Source organism: Salvelinus sp. IW2-2015, linkage group LG5 (assembly GCF_002910315.2).
Source record: "Salvelinus sp. IW2-2015 linkage group LG5, ASM291031v2, whole genome shotgun sequence".
In the NCBI taxonomy this organism is placed as follows: Eukaryota; Metazoa; Chordata; class Actinopteri; order Salmoniformes; family Salmonidae; genus Salvelinus; species Salvelinus sp. IW2-2015.
Genome location: NC_036844.1, coordinates 25,679,858 through 25,702,795, shown reverse-complemented (window position 1 = coordinate 25,702,795; position 22,938 = coordinate 25,679,858). Strand labels below are relative to the sequence as shown.

At 41.7% G+C, this 22,938-nt stretch overlaps 2 protein-coding genes across 7 annotated transcripts; one reads left to right on the top strand and one right to left on the bottom strand.

Annotated features, from left to right (window-relative positions):
• Positions 1–915: 915 nt before the first annotated feature.
• On the top strand, positions 916–6,087 carry LOC139027761 (tripartite motif-containing protein 44-like). 6 transcript variants are annotated; one of them, XM_070443628.1, is made up of 12 exons: positions 917–1,043; positions 1,450–1,494; positions 1,776–1,811; positions 1,995–2,027; positions 2,153–2,191; positions 2,328–2,351; positions 2,452–2,484; positions 2,605–2,640; positions 2,834–2,860; positions 2,964–2,981; positions 3,167–3,214; positions 5,944–6,087. In XM_070443628.1, exons 1-12 carry the CDS (start codon positions 989–991, stop codon positions 5,955–5,957), a joined length of 408 nt encoding a protein of 135 aa, XP_070299729.1. In that variant the 5' UTR covers positions 917–988; the 3' UTR covers positions 5,958–6,087. The 6 variants fall into 6 exon arrangements, with proteins under 6 accessions (XP_070299732.1, XP_070299731.1, XP_070299729.1 ...); XM_070443627.1 differs by having other exon boundaries at positions 1,450–1,503; positions 2,608–2,640; XM_070443626.1 differs by having other exon boundaries at positions 1,450–1,503.
• A 1,640-nt stretch (positions 6,088–7,727) lies between these two features.
• LOC111964107 (sodium-dependent phosphate transporter 1-B) lies at positions 7,728–22,938 on the bottom strand. The gene is made up of 11 exons (XM_023987833.2): positions 22,660–22,938; positions 20,606–21,320; positions 20,338–20,478; positions 19,207–19,292; positions 18,823–18,919; positions 12,959–13,078; positions 9,912–10,181; positions 9,233–9,758; positions 8,897–9,082; positions 8,650–8,734; positions 7,728–8,371 (listed from the first exon to the last, which is right to left on the bottom strand). The coding sequence occupies exons 2-11, from the start codon at positions 20,964–20,966 to the stop codon at positions 8,216–8,218; spliced, it is 2,028 nt and encodes a 675-aa protein (XP_023843601.1). The 5' UTR covers positions 20,967–21,320; positions 22,660–22,938; the 3' UTR covers positions 7,728–8,215.

Sequence of the window (22,938 nt, the reverse complement as noted above, 5' to 3'; positions counted from 1 at the left end):
AGTAATTTAACTAAATTCAAAGCTTCGTAGTGTTTTTATTAGTTAACAAAGCTGTGTAGCTTGCTACTACAACTACCCACTAAATCTCTGGCTGTCACACAGGTCGCACTAAACTGTTAACATCTGACTGCAGAGTTATGTGTTCATGCAGTCATGTTTCTTAACTTTGTATTATATTACATTTCAGATTAGACATGATAATTTGTCATGAGGTAGTTTTGATGTAGTGAGCTACTTTTTCAAAGTAACTTTAGTTTAACAAACTAGTATATTTTTATAAAGGGTAGCTTTGCTGTAGCTCAACTTCTTCAGTGTGAAGTAATTGGTAGCTTGGTAAACTATATTTTCAAAGTAGCTTTCCCAATACTGGACATTGGTCACTAAAAGCTGGGTCATATTGCTTGATAACACAGATGTGTCACTGTGAAAAAAAGTAGCAATGATACTGCAAGAGATGACAGAGGGATTCAAATGTCATACAGATATCCTTCACTTTTCCCAAACAAATTAGAATAAAAACGGAATGCTCTGTACCAAAATTGACATCATCAGGTCTGTGTGCACAATGGATGAATTGTCTCACTGAGGTGGTCTGTATCCCACATCAGAACACAGCCTCACTGATACACAATAAAATACAAAAATGTTATTCCAGAAAGGAAATTAGATTTTCTTTTGACAACATGGAAAGACCGTCCTACAAACACCCCCCTTTCCAAACAAGCACCAGCACCCCAAATAAAGGGGCACCTGACAGAAGAGCCGACAATGGGTGGCATTCACACCCTGAATAAAGACACGTCTGTGTTGTGGCCGGGATGTGCCACCCAGCTGTCCCTAGGTAGGGAGGGACAATGGTACCATAGCCGCCTGTCCATGCAAAGCATGTGATGAAAGTGAAAGTATAAATGGGCCAATACCGACAAAAACACAATACCCAGTTTGGACTGACACTATAGCACCTTCTATAACCAACCACGGAACCAAGATGAGAGTCGGAGTGCCCATATTCCTCTTTTTGGCTGCAGCAGGATTCCATACTGGTATGAGAATTGTGTGGTCTATTTTCTCAATGTCATAATGTTTTAAACTTCTCCAATATATTTTTGTTTAAATATCAGTCAGCTGTGGCATTCGATGAAGCCCTGTACTGCTGAAACTAGTTGCAATGCTGTTTCATGATGTATTGTGCGATGGTAATGTAAATAAGGCCCTCAGCCTTTTTTATGCGATTGGCGTTCAATTGAATCCTTACATTTAATTGATAACATGGCCAGAGGGAAATGTGAGTTGGCTGGATATAATAGTAAAGAACAATAAGGCCCGCACACTCTTTAAGCTCCCAATTCAGCGCTTTCTTTGGTGGGGGGGTTGGATATAATCACATCTATGTTGTGTTGGCTAATATAATAATCAAATTTGACATTAAATTGCTTCTGACATCCCCAGCTCTGACCGCATCCTTGGAATCGGCAGAAAAAGAAGACACATTTGGTGAGGAAGGTGAGAAAGACCATGATGGATGAAGATGATGATGTTGATGTTTTTGAGCGCAATGCCTCCCTGACAACTCATGAGATAAAATAAGATAAGATAGTACTTTATTAATCCCCCAGAGGGGACATTTTATTGCGCCAGCCAATACATACAGTACATGACCAGTAAATACACCATAAAAACACAACACACAGACATTAAACGCAGCACATTATCAATAGACATAAAAAAGTGTTTGTGTTAACAGAAAACTCATGTAACTTTTTCACTTTTTCCAGTGGGGCTGGAGCAGCTAAGCAACCTGCAAAAGAGAGGTACAACGATCAATGTCTCAGAGACGCTCATAGAAGAGCTTTTGCTCCACGCACAACTGCAATGAATTTGACTGAAATCTAGTCCAACTGGAGTTTCTTTTTATCTACTCTGGGGCACTGATGGCTCATAGTGCTAAAGCTTGCATTAATCAAAATCATTTATCTGCCTTTCTCTGTCCTCAGATCAGGAGGAGTTTGAAGCAGCTCAAATGAGTGGTAAGACACACAGTGACACAGGCAACGATTCTGGTTAATGACCTGTCTAGAACTGTCCCAGCAAATAATTTGTAATCATTTAAAATAACACAATGAAAGAAAATCATTTCCATATTGCCATCCAGCCACAGATGATGCACACAGTGAGGATGTACAGTACTTGGGTAAGGGAATCCTAGCCTTCTAAAAAACGAATTAGGGGCCATTGTATTTTTTTTACATTTAGCCCATTGATAGTGAAATAATACAATTTCACCTCTTGTTTTCCTTTAACAAATGTAATTTTTCTGTCTATGGTAGAGGCTGTTCAAGATGAAAATACTGGTAAGCACTGAAGTCTGCTGTTGACAAGCATAGTATTAATCAATCATACGTTTTTGTAAATGTAGGCCTATTCATCATTTATTGAATGTATTTTTTACAGAGGAGGAGAATGACACTCTGGAAGAGGGCATGAGTAAGAACAGATGGCACATGATATGACAACACTCACAGGAAAAGATTGGTTACTGACAGGCACGCGTTTTTTTCATCGTTTGTTTAAATTACTTATAACTTTACTCGTGTCGTTTTCCAGCAGACAGAGACGGAAACGTTGAGGCAGACCAACATGGTAAGGAAAGGTTGAACGGACAGTGTTTAAAGACACCTGTAGATGGCAATAAAGTGTTAGAAGACCGACATGAGTGTGTCTTAGCAAGACATTTACTTGATGTTTGGTTCTTTAGTTATAATTATTTAAAAAAGTATATATTTTAGATTCATGCAGGTACATGTATAAGCCTAAATTTCCTGTTCTCCAACAGAGTCTGAGTCTGATGAGGATGTAGATTGTGAGTAATTACCTCTGTCTTTTTCGAAATGTCTCATGTAATAACACATGCAGGACTTTTCCTAATACACCCTCACAACCTTGGGTTCTCTGTTTCCTTACAGGTATGAGGCAAAAGCGAGGTACGCATAGAACCTTCAGAGTCTCATGTTATCTCAAGTTACATTTGATAGAATCATCTTCTCTGAGTAACACAAAATATCCAAAGAACATTTGAAACTCACATGAAACACAATACCAGCCATTCACTCACTGGTATACAATTTTGTGTTAAAATAAGATGTTAACATCTTCTGTCCCTTCCTAGAACACCTCGAAGCCAACGTTGAAGAAGCAGATGAGACTACGAATTTAGGTAGGATATGAATATCTACTTGTTAGTAAATATTTTGAACAACTGACAATGGTCTTGTTGACTGCCTGTCTTCTTGACTCTGGTAGTAGATACAGTGGGCTCCAAAATTACTGGCACCCCTGACTGGCAATGCACAAACAAAGCTTAAACAAATATAAACAATATAATTATAGAGATAAACTCAAAATACCAACATGTGAGAAATACTGTACTTTATTAATGTTTCAATGGAACCAACCAAAATAATTTATTGATTTAATTAAAAATCAATGTCCTCCAAATCAAGGTTTCACAATTAATGGCACCCTTAAAAATTATTGTAATTAACATCTACCAAAATTAAACCACAAATTAAATTCCACTTATTTAAGTTTATCTAAGTCTTAAGCAACTATATTGAGCCATTACATCACTTCCTGTTTCACTAGGGTATAAAAATTAGGTAACACACATGCAATATCCCGCTGTCATCCAACACCATGAAGAAAACAAAAGAACTAGCAGTTCAAAAGAGACAGATGGTCATAGACCTTCATAAATCTGGTAATGGCTACAAGAAGATCCACAAACGATTGAATATACTACTGAGCACTGTCAGGGCAATTATTAGAAAATTCTAAAGATATGGAACAGTTGAAAACCTCACAGGTAGAGGACGCAAATGCATTTTGCCCCCCAGGATAGGGAGGATGGTGAGAGAAGCAACAAAATCCCCAAGAATCACTGTGAAAAAATTGCAGGCCTTGGTGGCATCTTGGGGTCACCAGGTTTCAAAAAGCACCATCAGACGCCACCTCCATATCCACAGGCTCTTTGGAAGGGTTGCCAGAAGAAAGCCCTTTCTTACCCCAAGACAGACACAAGCGCTTGGAGTTTACCAAACGTCATTTAAATTATGACTGGAAGAAGGTGCTCTGGTCAGATGAGACCAAAATTTAAAGTTTTGGTCAGATACAGCATCGGCATGTTTGGCGTCGAAACCGAGATGCATACAAGGAGAGGCATCTCATACCCACGGTGAAATATGGAGGGGGGGGGGTCAGTGATGTTTGGGGCTGTTTTAATTCCAGAGGTTCAGGGGCACTGGTTAAGATTGATGGCATAATGAATTCTACCAAATATCAGGCTATTTTGGCTGACAATCTGGTTGCCTCTGCCAGAAGGCTGGGACTTGGTCGTACTTTCCAACAAGACAATGACCCGAAACATACCTCAAGATCCACACTGAAATGGTTCTGTGACAACAAAATCAATGTTCTGCCATGGCCATCTCAGTCGCCCGACCTCAATCCAATCGAAAACCTGTGGGCTGAGTGGAAGAGGGCAGTTGATAAGTGAAAACCCAAGAATGTGAAGGATCTGCATAGAGGATCGGTCCAAAATCCTTCCAAATGTATTCCTTAACCTCGTCAAACATTACAGGAAAAGACTCCATGCTTTTATCCTTGCCAGAGGTGGTTGCACTAAGTTCTAAATGAGTGCCAATAATTATGAAACCTTGATATATATGCCCCTTTTTTCTCTTCACAATGAGCGAGGACATAGCTAGAAACAGTGATCATTTCTTAATTTTACCCACCTAGTATCCATTTTCCATAAAAATGTGTTTGCTCTAGCTGTTGTTGAAATTGTTGAACATTTTCCATTGCTCATAAAATGTAAAGGTTCAGACTGTGTCTCAAGTAGGATGAAGTAAAATGTAAAGGAAAGGGCTTCATCAGGGCTTTCCCCTCCTGTTACCCTCAACATTTCCGTCTGGTAAAACAGGAATCTTACAATACACAATAAACACATAACTTCCTTTACCACAGCTGTATAACAGCAGCCAGGCACATCCTGGCAGTAAAAACATGTTTTTATTACACTCAAGCGAACAAGTAATGACATCTTTGTTGTACCAAAAACTATGCTTTGTAGTGAGCATATCAACATAACATGTTGTTTAATCATTTTATAGTTAACAAGCTAATTTTATGGACAGACAGCAAAAACACATTTTATGAACTATGCCAGTCAGAGTCTGTGTAAAAATATGAATGTAATACATGTTCATGGTCAATAGTTATTTTTGAGTTGATGAGGACAATCACATCATAGAGCTAGACTTTATTGACTTGACCTCATAACCAAAGCACTCCATGGAGAGACTTTGACCCAGACCATGGAGTCACTGATGTCAAACTAGTTGAACAGGACACCGGCAAAGGCAACGCGATTGATTGTTTGAATGCTGGCACCCTTGCTTTTAGTGTATCTAGGACAGAAATCCAGGGCACTCCAAGACACCTGTCCCCAAATGCTTATCTGTGCTTGATTTAATCTGTATCATCTGCTGTGTCCTGGGTTATTTCTGGACCCGAGATGCGCCGTTCCTTTCCTAGCCAGTATGAGCCAAGGCATGCACATTTTTGACAAACTGTATGACCAAGGTCAATAGTCAAGGTCCTTATCTGCATGTTCAGCACTTCATCTTCTTAAGGCTCTGGAACCCTGAACACAAATTAATATTATGTCGTGTAATAATTTACAACTAGTTTCTAGATCACCGGGTTAACCTGAAAATGCACTTCACTGGGCATAAAAGGTGCCCTCGTGTTATTGAATCAATGGTTTTCACAGCCAAAGCAACTCTGTGCTAGAACTGTTTTGAGACTCCTGCGGGGAGTAGGATACTTGTGTGTAATGCTCATAAAACAAAGGAATCAATTCTCACTTTTTCTGCATCACAGCTGAGGTAGAGTGAGCCTGCAGGAAGCATCATGTGAGGAGGCAGTGCTTGCAGACCTACCCCCATCTTCTATTACAGAACCTGAAGAACATTGTGCAGCAGAACAGTTAACTGTCAATAAAGAGAAACATCTCTCCCCATTCTATTTCACTGCTGTGTGACTCCATCCTTATGCAATAGGCCATTGAGGTTGATTTAAAATGTAAAGGTTTATGAAAAGTGAGTCTTTCGAAACATCTTGAATACATAAGAAAATACAAAAACGTGATAGCTTTGTATTTTTATTTTCTTCCCTCCAAATGTACTCCGTCTGTGCATAACAAACCAGTATTTTCTTTGGTGCCTAAAAAAAGAAAAAAAAGCTATTTTAAGGCAACTATAACTCTAAATGAGTTTAGTAGTGCAGCAGCTCAGTACCGCAACTCTTGGTGGCATCACAGCAGCAATTGATGCCCGCCTCTCTCCAACAGAGCATCTGGGCAAGGTCCACACACACACACCACCCAGGCCAAAATCATCCACCAGGTTCTGGGTAGTAACCTGATGTCTCTCACACTAATCTCATCAACCAGACATAAAACATATAGCTGTGAGAGGGTGGCAAGAGCAACCTGATGTGTTGGCAAGTACACATTCCACAGACCAACAGTACAGGCAAATTACAATTCTGCAGCTAAATTTCAAAACAGACTACAGAAGGCTTGAGCAGAACTAACGCATTACACCATCTAGTTTAAAACAGGAAATCTAAGGACCTCATTTAAGTGTCTCTCCCCACATTTACCAACATTCCATCAGTACATTTATTCAGATTTACCTTGTTTTCAGGTAAAAGGTCTACTATCACCATCAATATCACCAAAGCAGACCCAGAATAGATACTTATGGTACTAGATAGTATCATATTTTTCTTGCAGCAAAACAATTGGGAAAAGGTTGAGAAATTCAACTTTTTACAATGATACCATAATTTTTTTWAATTTATTTATCAACCTGCCAGATAAAAAAAAATAGACTGTACTGTTTCAGACAACTTATTAACATGTCTTGAAGACATTTTAGCCACTTTCCCAATTAAATAATGATGTCCCAAAAGCCAGGGTGGTGGGAGCTCAACTTTGTAAGGTGAGAGGTCAGGTCACCTAGTAACACCATCTATTCTCAAAACAAAAGCATTATGGTAACTGGATAGACAAAGGGGTCTAATCCATAGCCAGGTGTTGTGTTGTTGACCTACAATGAGGAAGGGATAGATTTGCCTGTCAAATGCAGCCTCTACTCAGTCTGGTTTCCTGTTGAGCAGATTTCAGTTAAATGAGGTTGTCTGACACTGCATAAAATTAGTAATTTCTTTAGAATAACTTTCACAAGAGCCAAATAGTGAAAGTACAGAACCTGAGGGATCATTGTAACAAGTTGAGAAAGCGGATGGGAAGCTGAGAGAACTAGCTCTGAGGGGCGTGCACATCATTTCCTGTACTGATCTACAGACCAAGGGCTCTGTAGAATGGCTGAGTAACAGTCACACTCAGTTCGATCAGCAAATGGCAAGGGGAAAACTGAAACTCCCCTGCACAAAAGGAAAAACAAGGCAACCAGTTCCAAGTACACACAATTCTTAAAATTGTTTAGTGACAAGACAAACACATTCTCTTGACAATGGCATTTAAAGGTAGAGAAAGAACACCAATAACCTCACTTTCAACCTAAAAATATACGGTTTATTCTAAGTTATTCTGAGCGTGTGTTATGTATGACAGGCGAAATAGATGCTTCACTAAAGGCTAATACTGCGTTGTAATTGTTGTTTTGTCATCCAAACTTGTAAAATAAGATTAAAAAAACAGGAACATGGTATATGTACATAATTACACTGTAAAAAAAATAAGTARTGGAGTATAAGAAAAAAATTAAATTGTTGATTTGATTAGCTATTTTTACAAGATCATGAGCATTGAAAAAGAAATTCTGCCAAGTCAGAAAAAAAACAATTACAAAGAAAACGATGTTCCCATTGGAAGTGATCTGGCGCATAAACGAACACAATCATCACTTAAGGTTGGAAATGATGCAGCCAAGAACCACAGGCCCATATCACAACGTCCTTTCCCCCCCCTTTAAAACATTTTTTATGCATTTCCTTCCTTCGTGTGTTGGCATGGGGTTAGCAGGCTATAACCACCTTCCAACCCCTTCTCTTTCCGCCCCCCCCCCCGTCACGAGTGGGCACTTGTTCTCTCCTCCCCTCTTATGGGGTGCAGGCAGCCCTGGGCTCAAAGGATGACGTAGGTGAAGAGGGCCATGATGGCAGCGCTGATCAGGCCTGAAATGGGCACAGTAACAAACCAGGCCAGAAAGATGTTCCGGAAAAGACGCCAGTCCACACCCTTCCTGGAGCGCAGCCAGCCAACCGCTACCACAGAGCCCACCTGGCAACACACAGACCTTTGTTAACCAATTAGAATCCATGACCCATTAATAAGAAATGGTCAACACTCCCCCTGACAGTAGCAGACTGGATTCAGTTTTTAATCTTTGTGAGTGTAAAAAAAAAAAAAAAAGAGGGAAAAAAACGTGGAAATTAGATCCAGTTTGAACCACCAAATTCAGACATCCTGTTTACTGCTCCCTGCCTTCCACATTACTAAGGCATACTCCCCTTCATGTCTCAGCATCAGACCATAGTGTCTGAGTCAGAACAGCTTACCTTACAGTGGGTGGTGGAGACAGGCAAGCCAATGTTGGAGGCAACCACAACGGTCAGGGCTGAGGCAAGTTCAATGCTGAAACCACTATAGGGAACGAAAACCAGGCTTGAGTCACCAGATGGTTCTGCCTGTGTATGTGTCTAATTTCACAGATAGTGTGAAGTCACATGTCTGTGGGGAACGTTACGCTGTAAGGGTGCCATTTGAATGTTTGATTTAGTAGGTTATGTGATGTCTGGCACATACCTGGAGGGAGTGATGGGGGTGAGGTCCTTGCCCATGGTCTGGATAACCCTGCGACCCCACACCCAGAGCCCGAGGCAGATGCCAACTCCTCCGTACAACAGCAGCCAGATGGGTGTCGGTGCGCTGGAGTTGACCGAACCACTATTGTAAACCAGCCACAGAGCTACCAAGGGACCAATGGCATTGCTGAAGGAGAAAAGGGACTGGGTTACTAAAATACTAAATCAGGTACAAAAAGCCCCTCTACATGAACATAGAGGCAGCAACCCTATTGCTAGTTGAGAAATATATTTTTAAAAATAATTACTATTCATCCAAGATGGAACATCTCCCTACCTGACGTCATTTCCTCCATGGGCAAAGGAGCCGAAGCAGGCAGTGAGGATCTGGAGAAACCTGAAGAGCTCAGAGACCTCAGGGCGGTCCCGGTCCTGCCTATCCTCCTCCAGAGAGCTGCGGCTGCTGCCAGCGTCCTCCTCTCCCATCTCCAGAGTCACCTCTGCCTCCCCCAGGCCCTCAGGAGCCCCGTGCTCAGCCACAGCGTTGCAGTAGCTGGTGTAGCTGTCCATGCGTACACGCTTCTTCTTCTCCTCTGTACCCTTGTCCTCGCTGGCGTGGAACTCACCCTCTTTGGGCCGGAAGTCCCCGTGCATGCCGATGATGGCCATGGTGTAAGAGGTGTAGCTGTTGTTGCGGCGGATGGGTCTGTCGCCCGCCTCGCCCATGCAGTCGCCTACCTTGGCAAGGTGGAGCTTGTGCAGCAGGTCCTTGTAGAGGCCAGAGTCCTTGTGCACAGTGTGGTACTGGCTGTAACCGTTGCTGGGGACGTGAGCTGGGCCGTTACTAAACTGCACTTTTTGGACTGAATAAAAATATGTGTAAAAGTCAGGAACAGTGCAAGCAAGCTCTGTAGTCAGTGAGTCATGGAAAATTAATTACTTAATATTTACATTTAAAAAATCTAATTTTCTCACTTTACCAAGGCAGCCATAACCTCCCCATGACTCACACTTACCATTGACGTTGCCATTCTCAGACTCCTTGCATTCCTTGTTGTCGCCATCATCAGAATCTCCAATGTCAAAGGTTACCCTGCGCTCCTCTTGGGGAAGCTGGGAGGGGGAGTCTGGGTCAGCAGGGAAGGGGGAGTCTGGGTCAACGGGGGAGGGGGGTGAAGGGGGCTCCTCAGGGACAGGCTTCAGGATGGTACAGGGTACAGGCTCCTCATTCAGTTCCCTCTTATCCATCAGTGGGCTCTCAGAGGGGCTGGAAGACTTGATTTTTCCTGGAGGGGAGGAAGGTAGAATTAGACTGCCTGGACCAAGTCCAAACACGGTACAGTAAGGGAACATGAGATGGCACTAGGGATGTGCATCCTCCCCTTTCAAGACGATTTGATACATGGGCTCCGATACAGGAACAGTACATTTTAAACAATAATTTTGGACTGATTGTCAAGAGCGAAACCTCTCGCAACGCCCACTCAGACCAAATCAAAGTTCGTCACATGCACCGAATACAACAACCTTACAGTGAAATGCTTACTTACAGGCCCTAACCAACAGTGCGATTTTAAGTTAAAAAAAAAAAAAAAAAAGGTATTAGGTGAACAATTGATAAGTAAAGAAATAAAAACAAAAGACAGTGAAAAATAAAAGTAGCGAGGCTATGTACAGGCATTGGTTAGTCAGGCTAATTGAGGTAGTATGTAAATGTAGGTATGGTTGAAGTGACTATGCATATAAACAGTGTCCGAGCTTGGAAAAACAGGCGCAGTGATTATGGTCATTGTAAATGTGGTAATTAACTACGCGCTGAACTAGGTTGAATATTTGTTTAATGAAAACTACAACTCTACAGCCCAGCGTCCGAGATAGTTCTGGACTTCTCTCGTGAATTATTTGATTTCTCTGGAAAAACAGCACTTTGGGCTCACAAAAACAAACTAAATGGAATTCAAGTGAGTGAACAAACATTATTTACAAAAAATGAAAATGTTTCCCTCAGCACCATGAAATGACCAATTTCCCAATGTATATTGAAAAGAAAAAACAACTTATGCACAGATTGTGTAAATCCAAACTACCAAAATTGCTGCTGGTGAACCTGAACAATCTAAATAAAAATCTATTGTAAGCAGGTATAGCCAGATGAGTAGTCTCCGGTAGCTTACTTCTATTCCAATAAAACAATTCAACAGCGCATAGATAACAACAAATTACCACTCAACTAATAAAGCCCAATATCACACAGGCCATCTTAGTGTTTGAATGCTGAAGGTGCCATGCAGATGTGGAAGACCAGGAACAGGCTGCCTACCTTGCATTAGTAAGCGCGCGAAGCTGGGCGCAGTGCGCAGTCTGACTAGGCTATTGATGGTCCCTAGGGATGTTCGGCACGCAAAATGACTTGTCGATCAATGACTGTCAACACAGTTACATGCTTAGCTTGTCACCAAAGGAGAGGATGCATCAGTTGTCACAAAAGATTAGGTATTTTCAGAAGGTAGGGGGGGGGAGTAATATGAGCAACAAACGTGAATCGTAACTTGTGTATACATTTTCTGACCGATGCATGCTACATTTGGAACAGTTCGGGGTCCACGGACTGATGCAGTTGTATCTTTAAAAAAGGTTTGCACCGGGGACCAATGTGCACCGTTACATCCCTAGACAGCACATATGGTTCTTATACGCCTCAGCATTTAAGGTTCACATAGGAATTGCATAACCAGGGCTAATTTCACTACACCCGCAATAACATCTGCTAAATAGGTGTATATGACCAATAAAATTTGATGACGTATTTATATTTACATTGTGCTAGCGACTAAAACCTTTACATGTAGGCCTATGTAGAAAAGGTCTGAAATGTAATATATCCTGCATGACTTTATGGTTTCAGACCAAATCAGATACTCAATGCAAACATATGGCCACCGCGTGGTCATCTGATCATTTGTCTGCTACCTAGCCAGTTGACCTGATTGCATAAGCAAAACTTTCCCAGAGACGCTAGCCGTTTATTTGAGCCACATCTGTTGAGTCACCCGCAGTCGTAACCCTGTGATGCAGTTTTAACGTCACGTCAATACCTTAAGTCAAACCATGGCTATTCAAGGAGGTAAAGGCCCATTAGTGGATCGCTATGATCCAATTAGGCTGCCTCAGTCTGCTGGACTAGAACCATCCCAGACAGTTCATTCATGGTCATCCAGATTGACCTCAGCATCACATGCATTTCACCTTTCACAAGATGCACCATTGGCCCTTTATAGTGAAGTTAAGATAAAGGGAGGCTATTTAAGAAAGGGTTTTTAACTTTTAAAATCCTGGATTTCAGATCATCATCATCATGTGAAGCAATTGACTTTCACTATTAAGAGAAGGGTCTACTTTTGACCAGCACAACTATCCGCCTGCATTTTAAGCTCATTGTCAATTTAAAGCCGATTAGTATAAAACAGTCTGACTTTAGAAGTTGTCATTTTTTGGGTTCCAAGATAAGTCACCACAAAGAATTAACGTGTAAAAGATAAAAACATCTGCAGCCCTGAATGCATTTGCTGGATTAAACAATTGGCATGAATGATAGAGGCCAGACACGTGCAGTATTAAAAGGAGCATTGCAGTTTGTCTACTTAATCTCCAGCACCACCCCAACATGTGTAAATGGAACATGTTTTGTATAAAAAAGGACAGAGGAAGGTAAGCATTTCCAATGACATCAAGCAATTAGACAGTTAGTAGGCAATGCCTACCCATAATTTGTTAAAAAGCAAACTTGTATTCCACCATCTTTTTTTTACTAAAAAAACAGGCGGATTTCACATACAGTATATGTTAATGTTGGGGTGACGCTGGAGATGAATATGAAGTTGAAAAATTGTGAAATTTCCCTTGAATCCTTAAAACTTGTTCACTTGTTAATGCAATGCATCAATCTAACCACACTCAAAACTTATTTTCCAGGTAAGACCATGGAATGAAATTCTCTAAAATAAAACACATCAACTTTATAACAACGGTGCCAAAACAAAACAAAAACAAAATTGAGACTTACGTTCAATCTTCTTCTTGAGGCGTGGGCAGACAATGAACCAGACCAACAGGGCGGTAAGCACACCACAGGCCAAAGAGATGAGCAGTGTGCCCCACCATGGGACCTTGTCAAATCCAAGCACTGGAGTAACCAAGGAGTGACAGAAGGGTAAACGGAGAGAGGAAAGATAGTTTTGAAAAACAAGGCAGCAGGCACTACCTTTCTAAAGATTAAGAAAACAGTTGGCATTGTGACTAAATAGTCTGAATCCTCACCTATAAGTGGTAGAACTACAAAACGCCTGGTCTTATATTTACATTACAAAATATTTCTAAATTATACAATAGGATTTTTGGGGGGGGGGACATTGAGTACAGAGAAAAACAATTTAAATGTAGACGGTAAAATGCTAGAACGATCAATTGGAAGCAAAGTCTTTCATGAATTGCACATGATCATATTTCCAGAGAAAAATTAAGTACTACCTCAAACACATACACCACCACTAGCTACAAGGATGAGCCACAGCAAGTGGCAAATATCCCAGTCAAATATGGTGTGCCCATAGAACAGTTACGCAATGCAGCATGGAAGAGAGCATGTGAATGACAAGGGATGTCGCAGTGACCCAAATGGACCCCTGCCTCCAACTGCACACGCAGTGAGTGATTGCCTTAGAAGGCTAGATGAGAGGACTTGGGTAGAAAAGAAAAACACAAGGGGGCCTTCAAATTCACTTTAACCGCTGGAGCATAAAGGGCATCTGGTGCCAAGCCTGCAGTAGTGTGTGTGGGGTTGTCAACGTTGTCTTGTGCATGCTGTTGGCAGGGAGAAGGACCATTACAGATCCCCCTTGGGGAACAGCAGCAAGCGACATGTTGGAGAGTTCACAACATGGTCAGAGTAAAAAAAACAAGTGCTGCGTGAAAATTCAAGTTGACCTTGACCACGCGTAATATAAATAAGTAACTCTAGACTGGGATTTGAACAACAAACAAAAGGAAATGAAGGCCAAGGCCCAGAGACAACAGTGAGTCTGTGTTGGTTAAAGGGCAGAGTGCGCAACACACTCTCCTGGGTAGTCTACTGACTCACCCTCACATTCTGCGACAGAAGACCACAGGCCGTGGCACATCAGCAATGTGAATTTAGTTAAGCAGCAAACTCGCCCCCCTCAGGAGGGACGAGGGAATGGGGTGGTATAATTTCTTTCACGAACGGCTGAGGCTTCTTTCATTAGACTAGTCTCGAATGACTGGCTGTTTTGGGACAGCCCAAAACAGGTGCGGCTGGTAGACATTTGTTGGAGGGGGGGCTGGTGCCAAATTAAGAGTGGGCAAAAAATAAGTGACCCCAGAGAGGAGAGAATAGGGTCTATTATTCAGTATGTGCAGAAGAACATTTCCATGTTGATGGCCTTTTGTGAATCACATCTCTACAGAGAATTAAATAAATAAATAGCAACGACCCAGTCATTTTAAAACAGAGCCACACAAAGGGGCGTCTACACCACAGATTACGCAGTGGGATGAATGAGGGCTCAGGAAGTGGAATTTAACCACGTCTGCGTTCCAAACCCCTCCCTCGTAACCTCTGCATCCCGTGACCTACTTTACACAATAACATGGTTTGTTGTCATTTTCCAGCAGCGGTTCAGCCCCATCCCTCATGGCAGCGACAGTTAAATAACCATTTATGACTCATTGTATATTTGGGCTGGTGGCTTTGACCAATTATCCTCTTCATTGTCCCCATCTATGTGTCACTCCTACAAACTAGTTGAATAAACCGAATGTTGACAGAGACTAAAAAAAGTAACAATGAAAATACTTCTGTTCAAGGTTAAGCGCTCAGCTTTTCCTAACTGTGCGAAAATAAAAAGTTGCCTACTCAAACTATTTCAGCGGCACTAACTTACCGTTGCTTGCCTATTAGGGTCTAATTAAGCTACAAGGCCTGAGAGGGTGTGGTATACTGGCCATATACCACAAATCCCCAAGGTGCCTTATTGCTATTACAAACTGGTTAAAAACATAATTAGAAGAGTAAAAAATAAAAATGTCATACCCCTGATATACGGTCTGATACAGCACAACTTTCAGCATTCAGGGCTCGAACCACCCAGTTTATAATGAGTAATTTGAAGTACCATATACACCACGTGTATTCTGAATCACAGCTCAGTTTAATAAACCCCTTTCTCCACAAGCAACCAAGCCACCAGCCGTTTGTTTTTCAAAGGGGAACCGAAGCAGAAAATTTACATTCCAGCTAACGCATACTGAAATGCAGGGACATGGGGGGTGTCCACTGGATCACTCTTTTGTTGTTGTTGTTGAATGGATGTTGTTTGAAAGTACACAGTTGGTAGTGAAGGACAGGCAGGTTATGTAAGTGAAGAAAGAGATTAGATTTTCTGTAACAAAACAGGACCAGTATTTGCTTGGTTTCAAAAAATCAAATGTAGTCAAAATGTTGACATGGTCATATACACGAGTGACATCACCCTTTCCTCTGTTGGCGAAGCTTTTCAATCTATGGCCCTTCTACAGGGATCATCAACTAGATTCAGCCGCGCTCTAATTAGCAGACTACAAACCTTGCTTAGATTTGTATACGATCACACGTCGCTATTATGCATGGCTATACTTTGTAACTGATTTCCAAAATTCAAGTCACTTGTAGCTGATGTGGTGTTTTTTTAAAGTCTTATGTATAACAATACACACGTATGTAAAATACACAATTTTTGCACAGAAAACATGGGGCACAAATAAGTTATCCACGGGACGAATCGCAAGTTGGGAAACCTTGCGTTACAGCACAGCTACTGAATGACTAGAGCTTTGCTAAAATGAGGAGTCAGGGTATAAACAAGGTCTCTCCTCAAAATGATCCTCTTGACCTATGGCCAGTTATTCATTTTTCACTAGTTCCAACTGGGGTCTCTGGCACTAGGATTGGCTATATTGTGTATAGGAAAGTCATGTTATATTGTTTGTGCCTTTAAACCCCCATGTTAAAGTAAAACCAGAGGAACATGGAGTTCTAAAACAGGAGACCAAATGTACAGTTGTCTTGACACCACCCCCCTCTTCACCCATTGAATTTCATACTGTATTAGACTAGCAGATCAGTCACCACTAACTACACTGTTTTACAACTTGGGGTAGAAATGCAGCAAAAATATATATATTTTTTTGTTGGTGTTAACCATTACTTATCCTGTGATTACAGTGGTTCCTCCAAGGACAAAATACTTCATGAGAGCACACAGCTGAAATGTGTTCTGAAATAGTATAACCCACGTAGATACATTGGACCGGAATGATCTGTGCCAGAAAATAAAATAAAAAAATGGGGGAAGAGACTAACCATGGACTCCTGTCTCATTTTGAATTCTTAAATTCAGCCACTTGCATTCGTAAAGTACTCAGACCCCTTGACTTTTCCCACAATTTGTTACATTACAGCCTTCTTCTAAAAATGGAGTAAATTGTTCTGTTTCGCTTCTCATCAATCTACACACAACACCCAATAATGACAAAGCAAAAACAGGTTTAGAAATTGTTGCACAAAAGAATAATCTGAAATAAGTATTCAGACCCTTTACTCAGTACATTGTTGAAGCACCTTTGACAACGATTACATACTTGAGTCTTCTTGGGTATGAAGCTACAAGCTTGGCACCCCTGTATTTGGGGAGTTTCTCCCATTCTTCTCTGAAGATCCTCTCAACCTCCGTCAGGTTGGAAGGGGAGCGTCGCTGCACAGCTATTTTCAGGTGTCACCAGAGATGCTCGATGGGGTTCGAGTCCGGGCTCTGGCCCGGACTCGAGACTTGAGACCAGAGACTTGTCCCGAAGCCACTCCTGCGTTGTCTTGGCCGTGTGCTTAGGGTCGTTGTCCTGTTGGAAGGTGAACCTTCGCCCCAGTCTGAGGTCCTGACCACTCTGGAGCAGGTTTTCATCAAGGATCTCTCTATACTTTGCTCCGCTCACCTTTCCCTTGACCCGGACTAGTCTCCCACTCCCTGCTGCTGAAAAACATCCCCACAGCATGATGCTGCCACCAGGCTTCACCGTAGGGATGGTGCCAGGCTTCCTCCAGCTGTGACGCTTGGCATTCAGGCCAAAGAATTCAATCTTGGTTTCAACAGACCAGAGAATCTTGTTTCACATGGTCAGTCCTTTAGGCGCCTTTTGACAAACTCCAAGCGGGATGTCATGTGCCTTTTACTGAGGAGTGGCTTCAGTCTGGCCACTCTACCATAAAGGCCTAATTGGTGGAGTGCTGCAGAGATGGGGACAACCATCTCCACAGAGGAACTCTGTCAGAGTGACCACAGTGTTTTCGGTCACCTCCCTAACCAAGGCCCCCCCCTCCAATTGCTCAGTTTGGCCGGGCGGCCAGCTCTAGGAAGTCTCGGTGGTTCCAAACTTATTCCATTTAAGAATGATGGCAGCGATTCTGTTCTAGGGGACCTTCAATGCTGCAGAAATGTTTTGGTACCCTTCCCCAGATCTGTGCCTCGACACAATCCTGTCTCAGAGCTCTACGGACAATACCTTCGACGTCATGGCTTGGTTTTTGCACTGACATGCTCTGTCAACGGTGGGATGTTATATAGACACGTGTGTGCCTTTCCAAATCATATCCAAACAATTTAATTTATAACAGGTGGACTCCAATCAAGTTGCAGAAACACATCAAGGATGATCAATGGAAACAGGATGCACCTGAGCTCAATTTCAAGTCACACAGCAAAGGGTCTGAATACTTACGTAAATAAGGTATCTTTTAAATGTTTTAATAAATTAGCAAACATTTCTTTAAAAAAAAAACTTGTTTTCACTTTGTCATTGAGGGATTGAGGGAAAAACTATTTAATCCATTTTAGAATAAGGCTGTAACGTAACAAAATGTGGAAAATTTAAGGGCTCTGAATACTTTCTGAATGCATTGTATAACATGAGGAAGTGACTGACCAAGTGTGGCTAAAGATCAGGATTAGCCTCGTAATAAGCTGGCTCCAGTTACAGGCAGTGACCAGAGTCTAAAAGTGTGCCAGTACGTGTAAGGATGCACGTCCTCCTCAGTGTGTGTGAATACCGTAGGCCAAAATGTTAGTATGTAATATCTGGTTCTACAATTAAATCACTCCCTGATCTCTTCTCAGTTGTGTGGGAATTCATTGAACAGCAGGATTCCTGGAATGCAATTGCTGTATGAAACTTCATGTGAGGTACCCCAGACTAAAATGTCCCCACGTACAGGACACTCACACGTAGGTGTGACTGACATAACAGTACAGTATGTGACTGATTGCATGTGGTTTCCTCTGAGTGTGCATTTATACACAGCGCATACTCTGGCCTATAGCCTTCATTTAATGGCCCAGGCCAGTTGACTTCTTGAACCGTTCGGTCCTGTAGGTAGAAGAAAACAAAAAGGAGCAAAAGTTGCTCATTTAATAAGAGTTACAAAAACTAAAAAGTGAACAATACAGCAGACCTAAACATTTGCAGTGCTCTCAATGACACTACTGAGACTCAAAAGACTGCCAATGGACGATTTAACGCCCTCTTAACTTCCATTTTCCTCCTCCGTGTGGGAAAGGGACAGACATTGAAGTAAGAGAAAACCTATTTCCAGCTCTGTTGTGCAGTGCTCCTCTCTGCAATTTCATTCTGTTATGACCCACACCACACTCAAGAAAAGTGCCAAAACACAACAGGTTAAAATAAACAGGCCTTCTCTGAGAACAGTAAACAGTTTGGGAAAAGTGTGGGGATCCGGTTGGCTGGCTGAGGGAGGAGTTTATTTTAGGCCGTGGCTGCAGGCAGGCATGCAAGGTGAAGGCAGAGTGTGCCAACGATACTCACTTGGAGCTCCAGTGAAAATGATGGAGAACAGGTTGATCATCATGGTGACAGCATAGAAGACAGGCAGGGCCTTCAGACCGTTGGGCACTGGGTCTTTCTGCAAGGGGACAAACAGAACAGTCAGAAACACTATGCTCTCTATTGTACTGTCAGGTTACATTTGATGGCAGAAAAGGGGTGTCTGTAAATTTTATATGAATTGATGGCCCGTGAGATTACATGGAGTGACTTCTTTCCAAAGAACAAGGAATGGCTTTATTCTAATGACCTTGCTTGGGACATCAGTTAAGGTCTGGCACATAGCCAACAACAATTTCCAAAAGGAAGCTTCATACAATTTGTAAGGACAACTAGATTTAGATAAGTGGATTTTACTCAGCTTACCTTGTGCAAGATGAACATACGTACAAAGTAGAAAAGGACGCCTGACATGATGCCAGACAGAAGGGGGGAGAGGAACCAAGAGGCAACTGCGGAGATTAGAACAATTAGCATTGCACCGTGCTCTCAGGAAGAACACCAGACACTAGCACCGAGCGATTAGTGTTTTAAACATTAAATGCATTATGAAACTAAAAAGAGATTATTAAAGGGAATTCCAAAGCCAAGAGTGAACATTCAATTGCTATAACTTTGAAAATATTCCATTATCTCTGTCAGGTCCACATTGGGTAGACATCAATAGAAATATTACTATGAAATAACAATATTTCTTGTAATTATTTCATTTTTAACTGGTACTCTCTTTATATAGCTCCATTCTGTGTACTTTATTTTATTCCTCATGTTTGTTACTATTACATTTTTTTAACTGCATTGTTGGGAAGGTTCATAAGCAAGCATTTCACTGTAAAATGGCACACATACATTTGTTCATTCCTTAAAGTCATCATCTCACCTCCGCTTAGGCTGGAGCAACCAGCAAGACAACGTCATCTCTGCTCCACATACGTTACGTACTTTAGTCATCCTATTTAGCTAGGCTAGCCTGCCTAAGTATGCTGCAGAGCAGTCTGACAAATTCATTTGACTAGTTCTTCAAAATGTATAAGGCATACTTTGCAAACTGTCTATCCACCTCTCATCAGTGTAAATTCCTCTCTCATGCGGTCTGTGTGTATCCAACCTAACGTAGCAGGTGCCTCTGAGCCAGAAGGAACAGGTGCGCAATGGTCATTGTAGTGAATTATCACGTTTCTGTGCTGAAATTTGTGAAATATTTGCTTAGTGAAAACTACAACTCCCTTCAGCCCAGCGTCCCACATAGTTATTGACTTCTATCGTGAAGGATTTGATTTCTTTGAGAAACGGCACGTTGGGCTCACAAAAAAAACGAAATAAAATGGACTTTATTTAACTGAAATTTAACTGAAACAAAACTACATTTTGGTTAATCGCTCAGCACTACCAGACACTGGCATTACTTGTACAAACATGTCTGACTGGAAAGCATGCGACATAACGCAGCGGTTTATTTTACTTAGACAATAACGTCAAAGTAAGCTGCGGACTCACCAATCCGGAGGAGTTCCAGCCACCTGACCCCATGTTGACCTTTGGCCACCAGAGAGAAGCCAATGGTAGCACCCACAATGCAGTGGGTACCTGAGATCGGCAGCTTGAGAAAAGAGGCCACCAACTGCCATACTGCAGAACCTGAGAATCAGCGACAAAGCATTGTTTCAACATTACATCCAAGTAAAATCATACAAGAAATCCAGATGTAATACATTTGTATGTAAGAACATGGGTTTTATTCCAAGACCCCTTTTGTAACACTCACCAAACATGGCACTGACAGAGCCAGCCATCAGCACGTGTTCAGAGCCGTTGTACATGCCAACATCAATGATGCCCTTGCGGATGGTCTCGCTGACCTTGGCTCCCAGAAGCACAGAGCCAACGGTCTCAAAGATAGTGGCCAGGATGCAGGCCTGCCGCAAGGTGACCACTCCAGAGCCCACTGCCGTGCCAAATGAGTTCGCCACGTCATTGGCCCCCACAGAAAAGGCTAGGATGAAGGCGATGATAAAGCCAACTATGAGGAGCCACATGTAGTCTGTCAGTTGTCCACCAGTGACCTGGGCCATTATTCCTAGTGTGGTGCCCGTCAGGGTGAGGGTGGCGAGAGTTGTCGAAACCATTGTGCGTGATTGATTTCTCTAAAGACTGATTTGCTTCACAATATAAGGGAATGTATATGAAAATAGAGGTGATGTTTACAAACAGCAAAATTAAAAGAGGTATGATGTGTGTATACAGTAACTTCTCTTCAAGACCCGAACCCGTAGGGATATGAGGGTTAACTAAACTCACTGGGAGTAGCTTATGAGTTGTCCCTGACTGAACAGAAATAAATTATGGTGAGGTAAAGTGTGGGCGTATTGCTATCCTGTAATTTTACTATCTTTGTTAGGGTTTCTTTGGCTCTGGGCTATCATGCAGACTAAACGGTCACCCATTGTTCAACAGTCAATGTAGGTGAATGGCAGAACATCCTGAAAGACAACAGTTGGAGAAAGTCTTAGTTATGTAAACACTTCCAATCTAAAACAAACAAAATTAGTTCTTCCAACTTTAGCACATCAGTGTGCCTCAGAACACATCCATTCATGGCTATACAATAGGAGTCAGAGCTGCTGCTGGTCAATGTATGATAGTCAAATCCCACAACGGCAACTAYGGTTCAACTCTCGTGAAAAAAAGCATAACTTAACTACACCACTCCACGCTTGGTTAACATTTTAGCAAAACTACTCAAAATAGCAGTCTGACCATGTCCTCCCTTTTATAGAAGTTAAAAGGGTGGCCAGGCCATTTAATGATGGGCAATCAATAAGAATTTCAGTATGAAAACAAAATCATTTTTAACGTCAACCCTTGCCCTGTAATGCATAAATACAACACTTGCTGTTGTCAAGCATAAATACAACTACCTAGTTAGCAAGCTATGAGCTGCCGGTGTTTCACATTTTGTATTAGCTACGTTACGACACTGAGCCAACTTCCTTCCCATAATCATGTCTCGCTGTGCAATGACAATGGTTACCGTACTTGCCTGACTTGCCTGACAAGATAAGCCAATAAAGGAAGCCATTTTGGGGATGCACTCGTAGGAAGAGAATCACCAAAGCTAACTTTAGCGAGATCACATAACAGAAATTGCCAACGTAACGTAGCAGAACATTGATATACGACGATGCAATACACACACATGTTCGCTAGATATACACTTCACATGGTTAACAGTCATCCAAAGTTTGCCAGCTACCGAGAAATCTAACGTTAAACGACGTATACCACGTGTCATTCATTCAATCTTGACTTGCATTAGCAACATGACCAATGTCTAACGTTAGCTAGCTATCCACATTGATGTGTCTATGCGCTAGTTCACACATGTAGTAGTCAATACGCGCCATACAAGTCATGCTAGCTAGCCATATTAACAAGCCATGTTTCGTAATTGCTATATATTGTTTACGTCGCTGCGTTAATTCTAATGAATGATATTAGCTTTGCTAGCCAAGCTAGTAACGTTACAGCTAACGTTAGCTAGTCAGCGCTTGCTATCTGATTTAATCATCACGATGTAACGTTAGCCAACCTACTGTCAATGTGATGGAAATATTCCCATAGTAACTTAGACATTTTGTTAACGTTAGTTATAGGGATGTTTATCATGAACTAACTAACATCAGTAAGTTACCTAGTAATAAGTCAGTCAAAGTACTTAATACGAGCAAACGTTAGTTACAAATTGAAACCGCACTGTTTTTACAAACGTAACATACATAATAATTTGTGAATTTGAAAATAATGACAAGTTTAACTTACCACACGTCGCAAAAGTTGTCAATGATGAAAAGGAAGACTAACAAATATCTAACCCGCGCACAATTTCCTCAGTAGCGCGCGCGGGATCATGAAATATACAGTCACTGGAAACGATTAGTTTGAACTTTAACAAATTTAGCTAGCTATGTAAAGCTAAATAACTATATGAACGTAGCTACTCTTTCCGTTTAGTTATATTCCTATAAATTCAGAGTAAAAACCAGGCGCATCAGCTCTTGATAGTTCCGGTAAAAGCTAGTTTTGATTGAGTCACGAGCC

What these genes read in the sequence shown, in the direction of transcription:
- LOC111964107 (XM_023987833.2), bottom strand. Translation starts at nt 20,966, where the DNA reads ATGGTTTCGACAACTCTCGCCACCCTCACCCTGACGGGCACCACACTA. An exon ending in TGAGAATGGCAACGTCAATG is followed by an intron (nt 9,759 to 9,911) that starts GTAAGTGTGAGT and finishes ATTTTTATTCAG; the next exon opens with TCCAAAAAGTGCAGTTTAGT. An exon ending in ACCCCCATCACTCCCTCCAG is followed by an intron (nt 8,735 to 8,896) that starts GTATGTGCCAGA and finishes CGTTCCCTATAG; the next exon opens with TGGTTTCAGCATTGAACTTG.
- LOC139027761 (XM_070443626.1), top strand. Translation starts at nt 989, where the DNA reads ATGAGAGTCGGAGTGCCCATATTCCTCTTTTTGGCTGCAGCAGGATTC. An exon ending in AAGCAACCTGCAAAAGAGAG is followed by an intron (nt 1,812 to 1,994) that starts GTACAACGATCA and finishes CTCTGTCCTCAG; the next exon opens with ATCAGGAGGAGTTTGAAGCA. An exon ending in TGAGGATGTACAGTACTTGG is followed by an intron (nt 2,192 to 2,327) that starts GTAAGGGAATCC and finishes TGTCTATGGTAG; the next exon opens with AGGCTGTTCAAGATGAAAAT.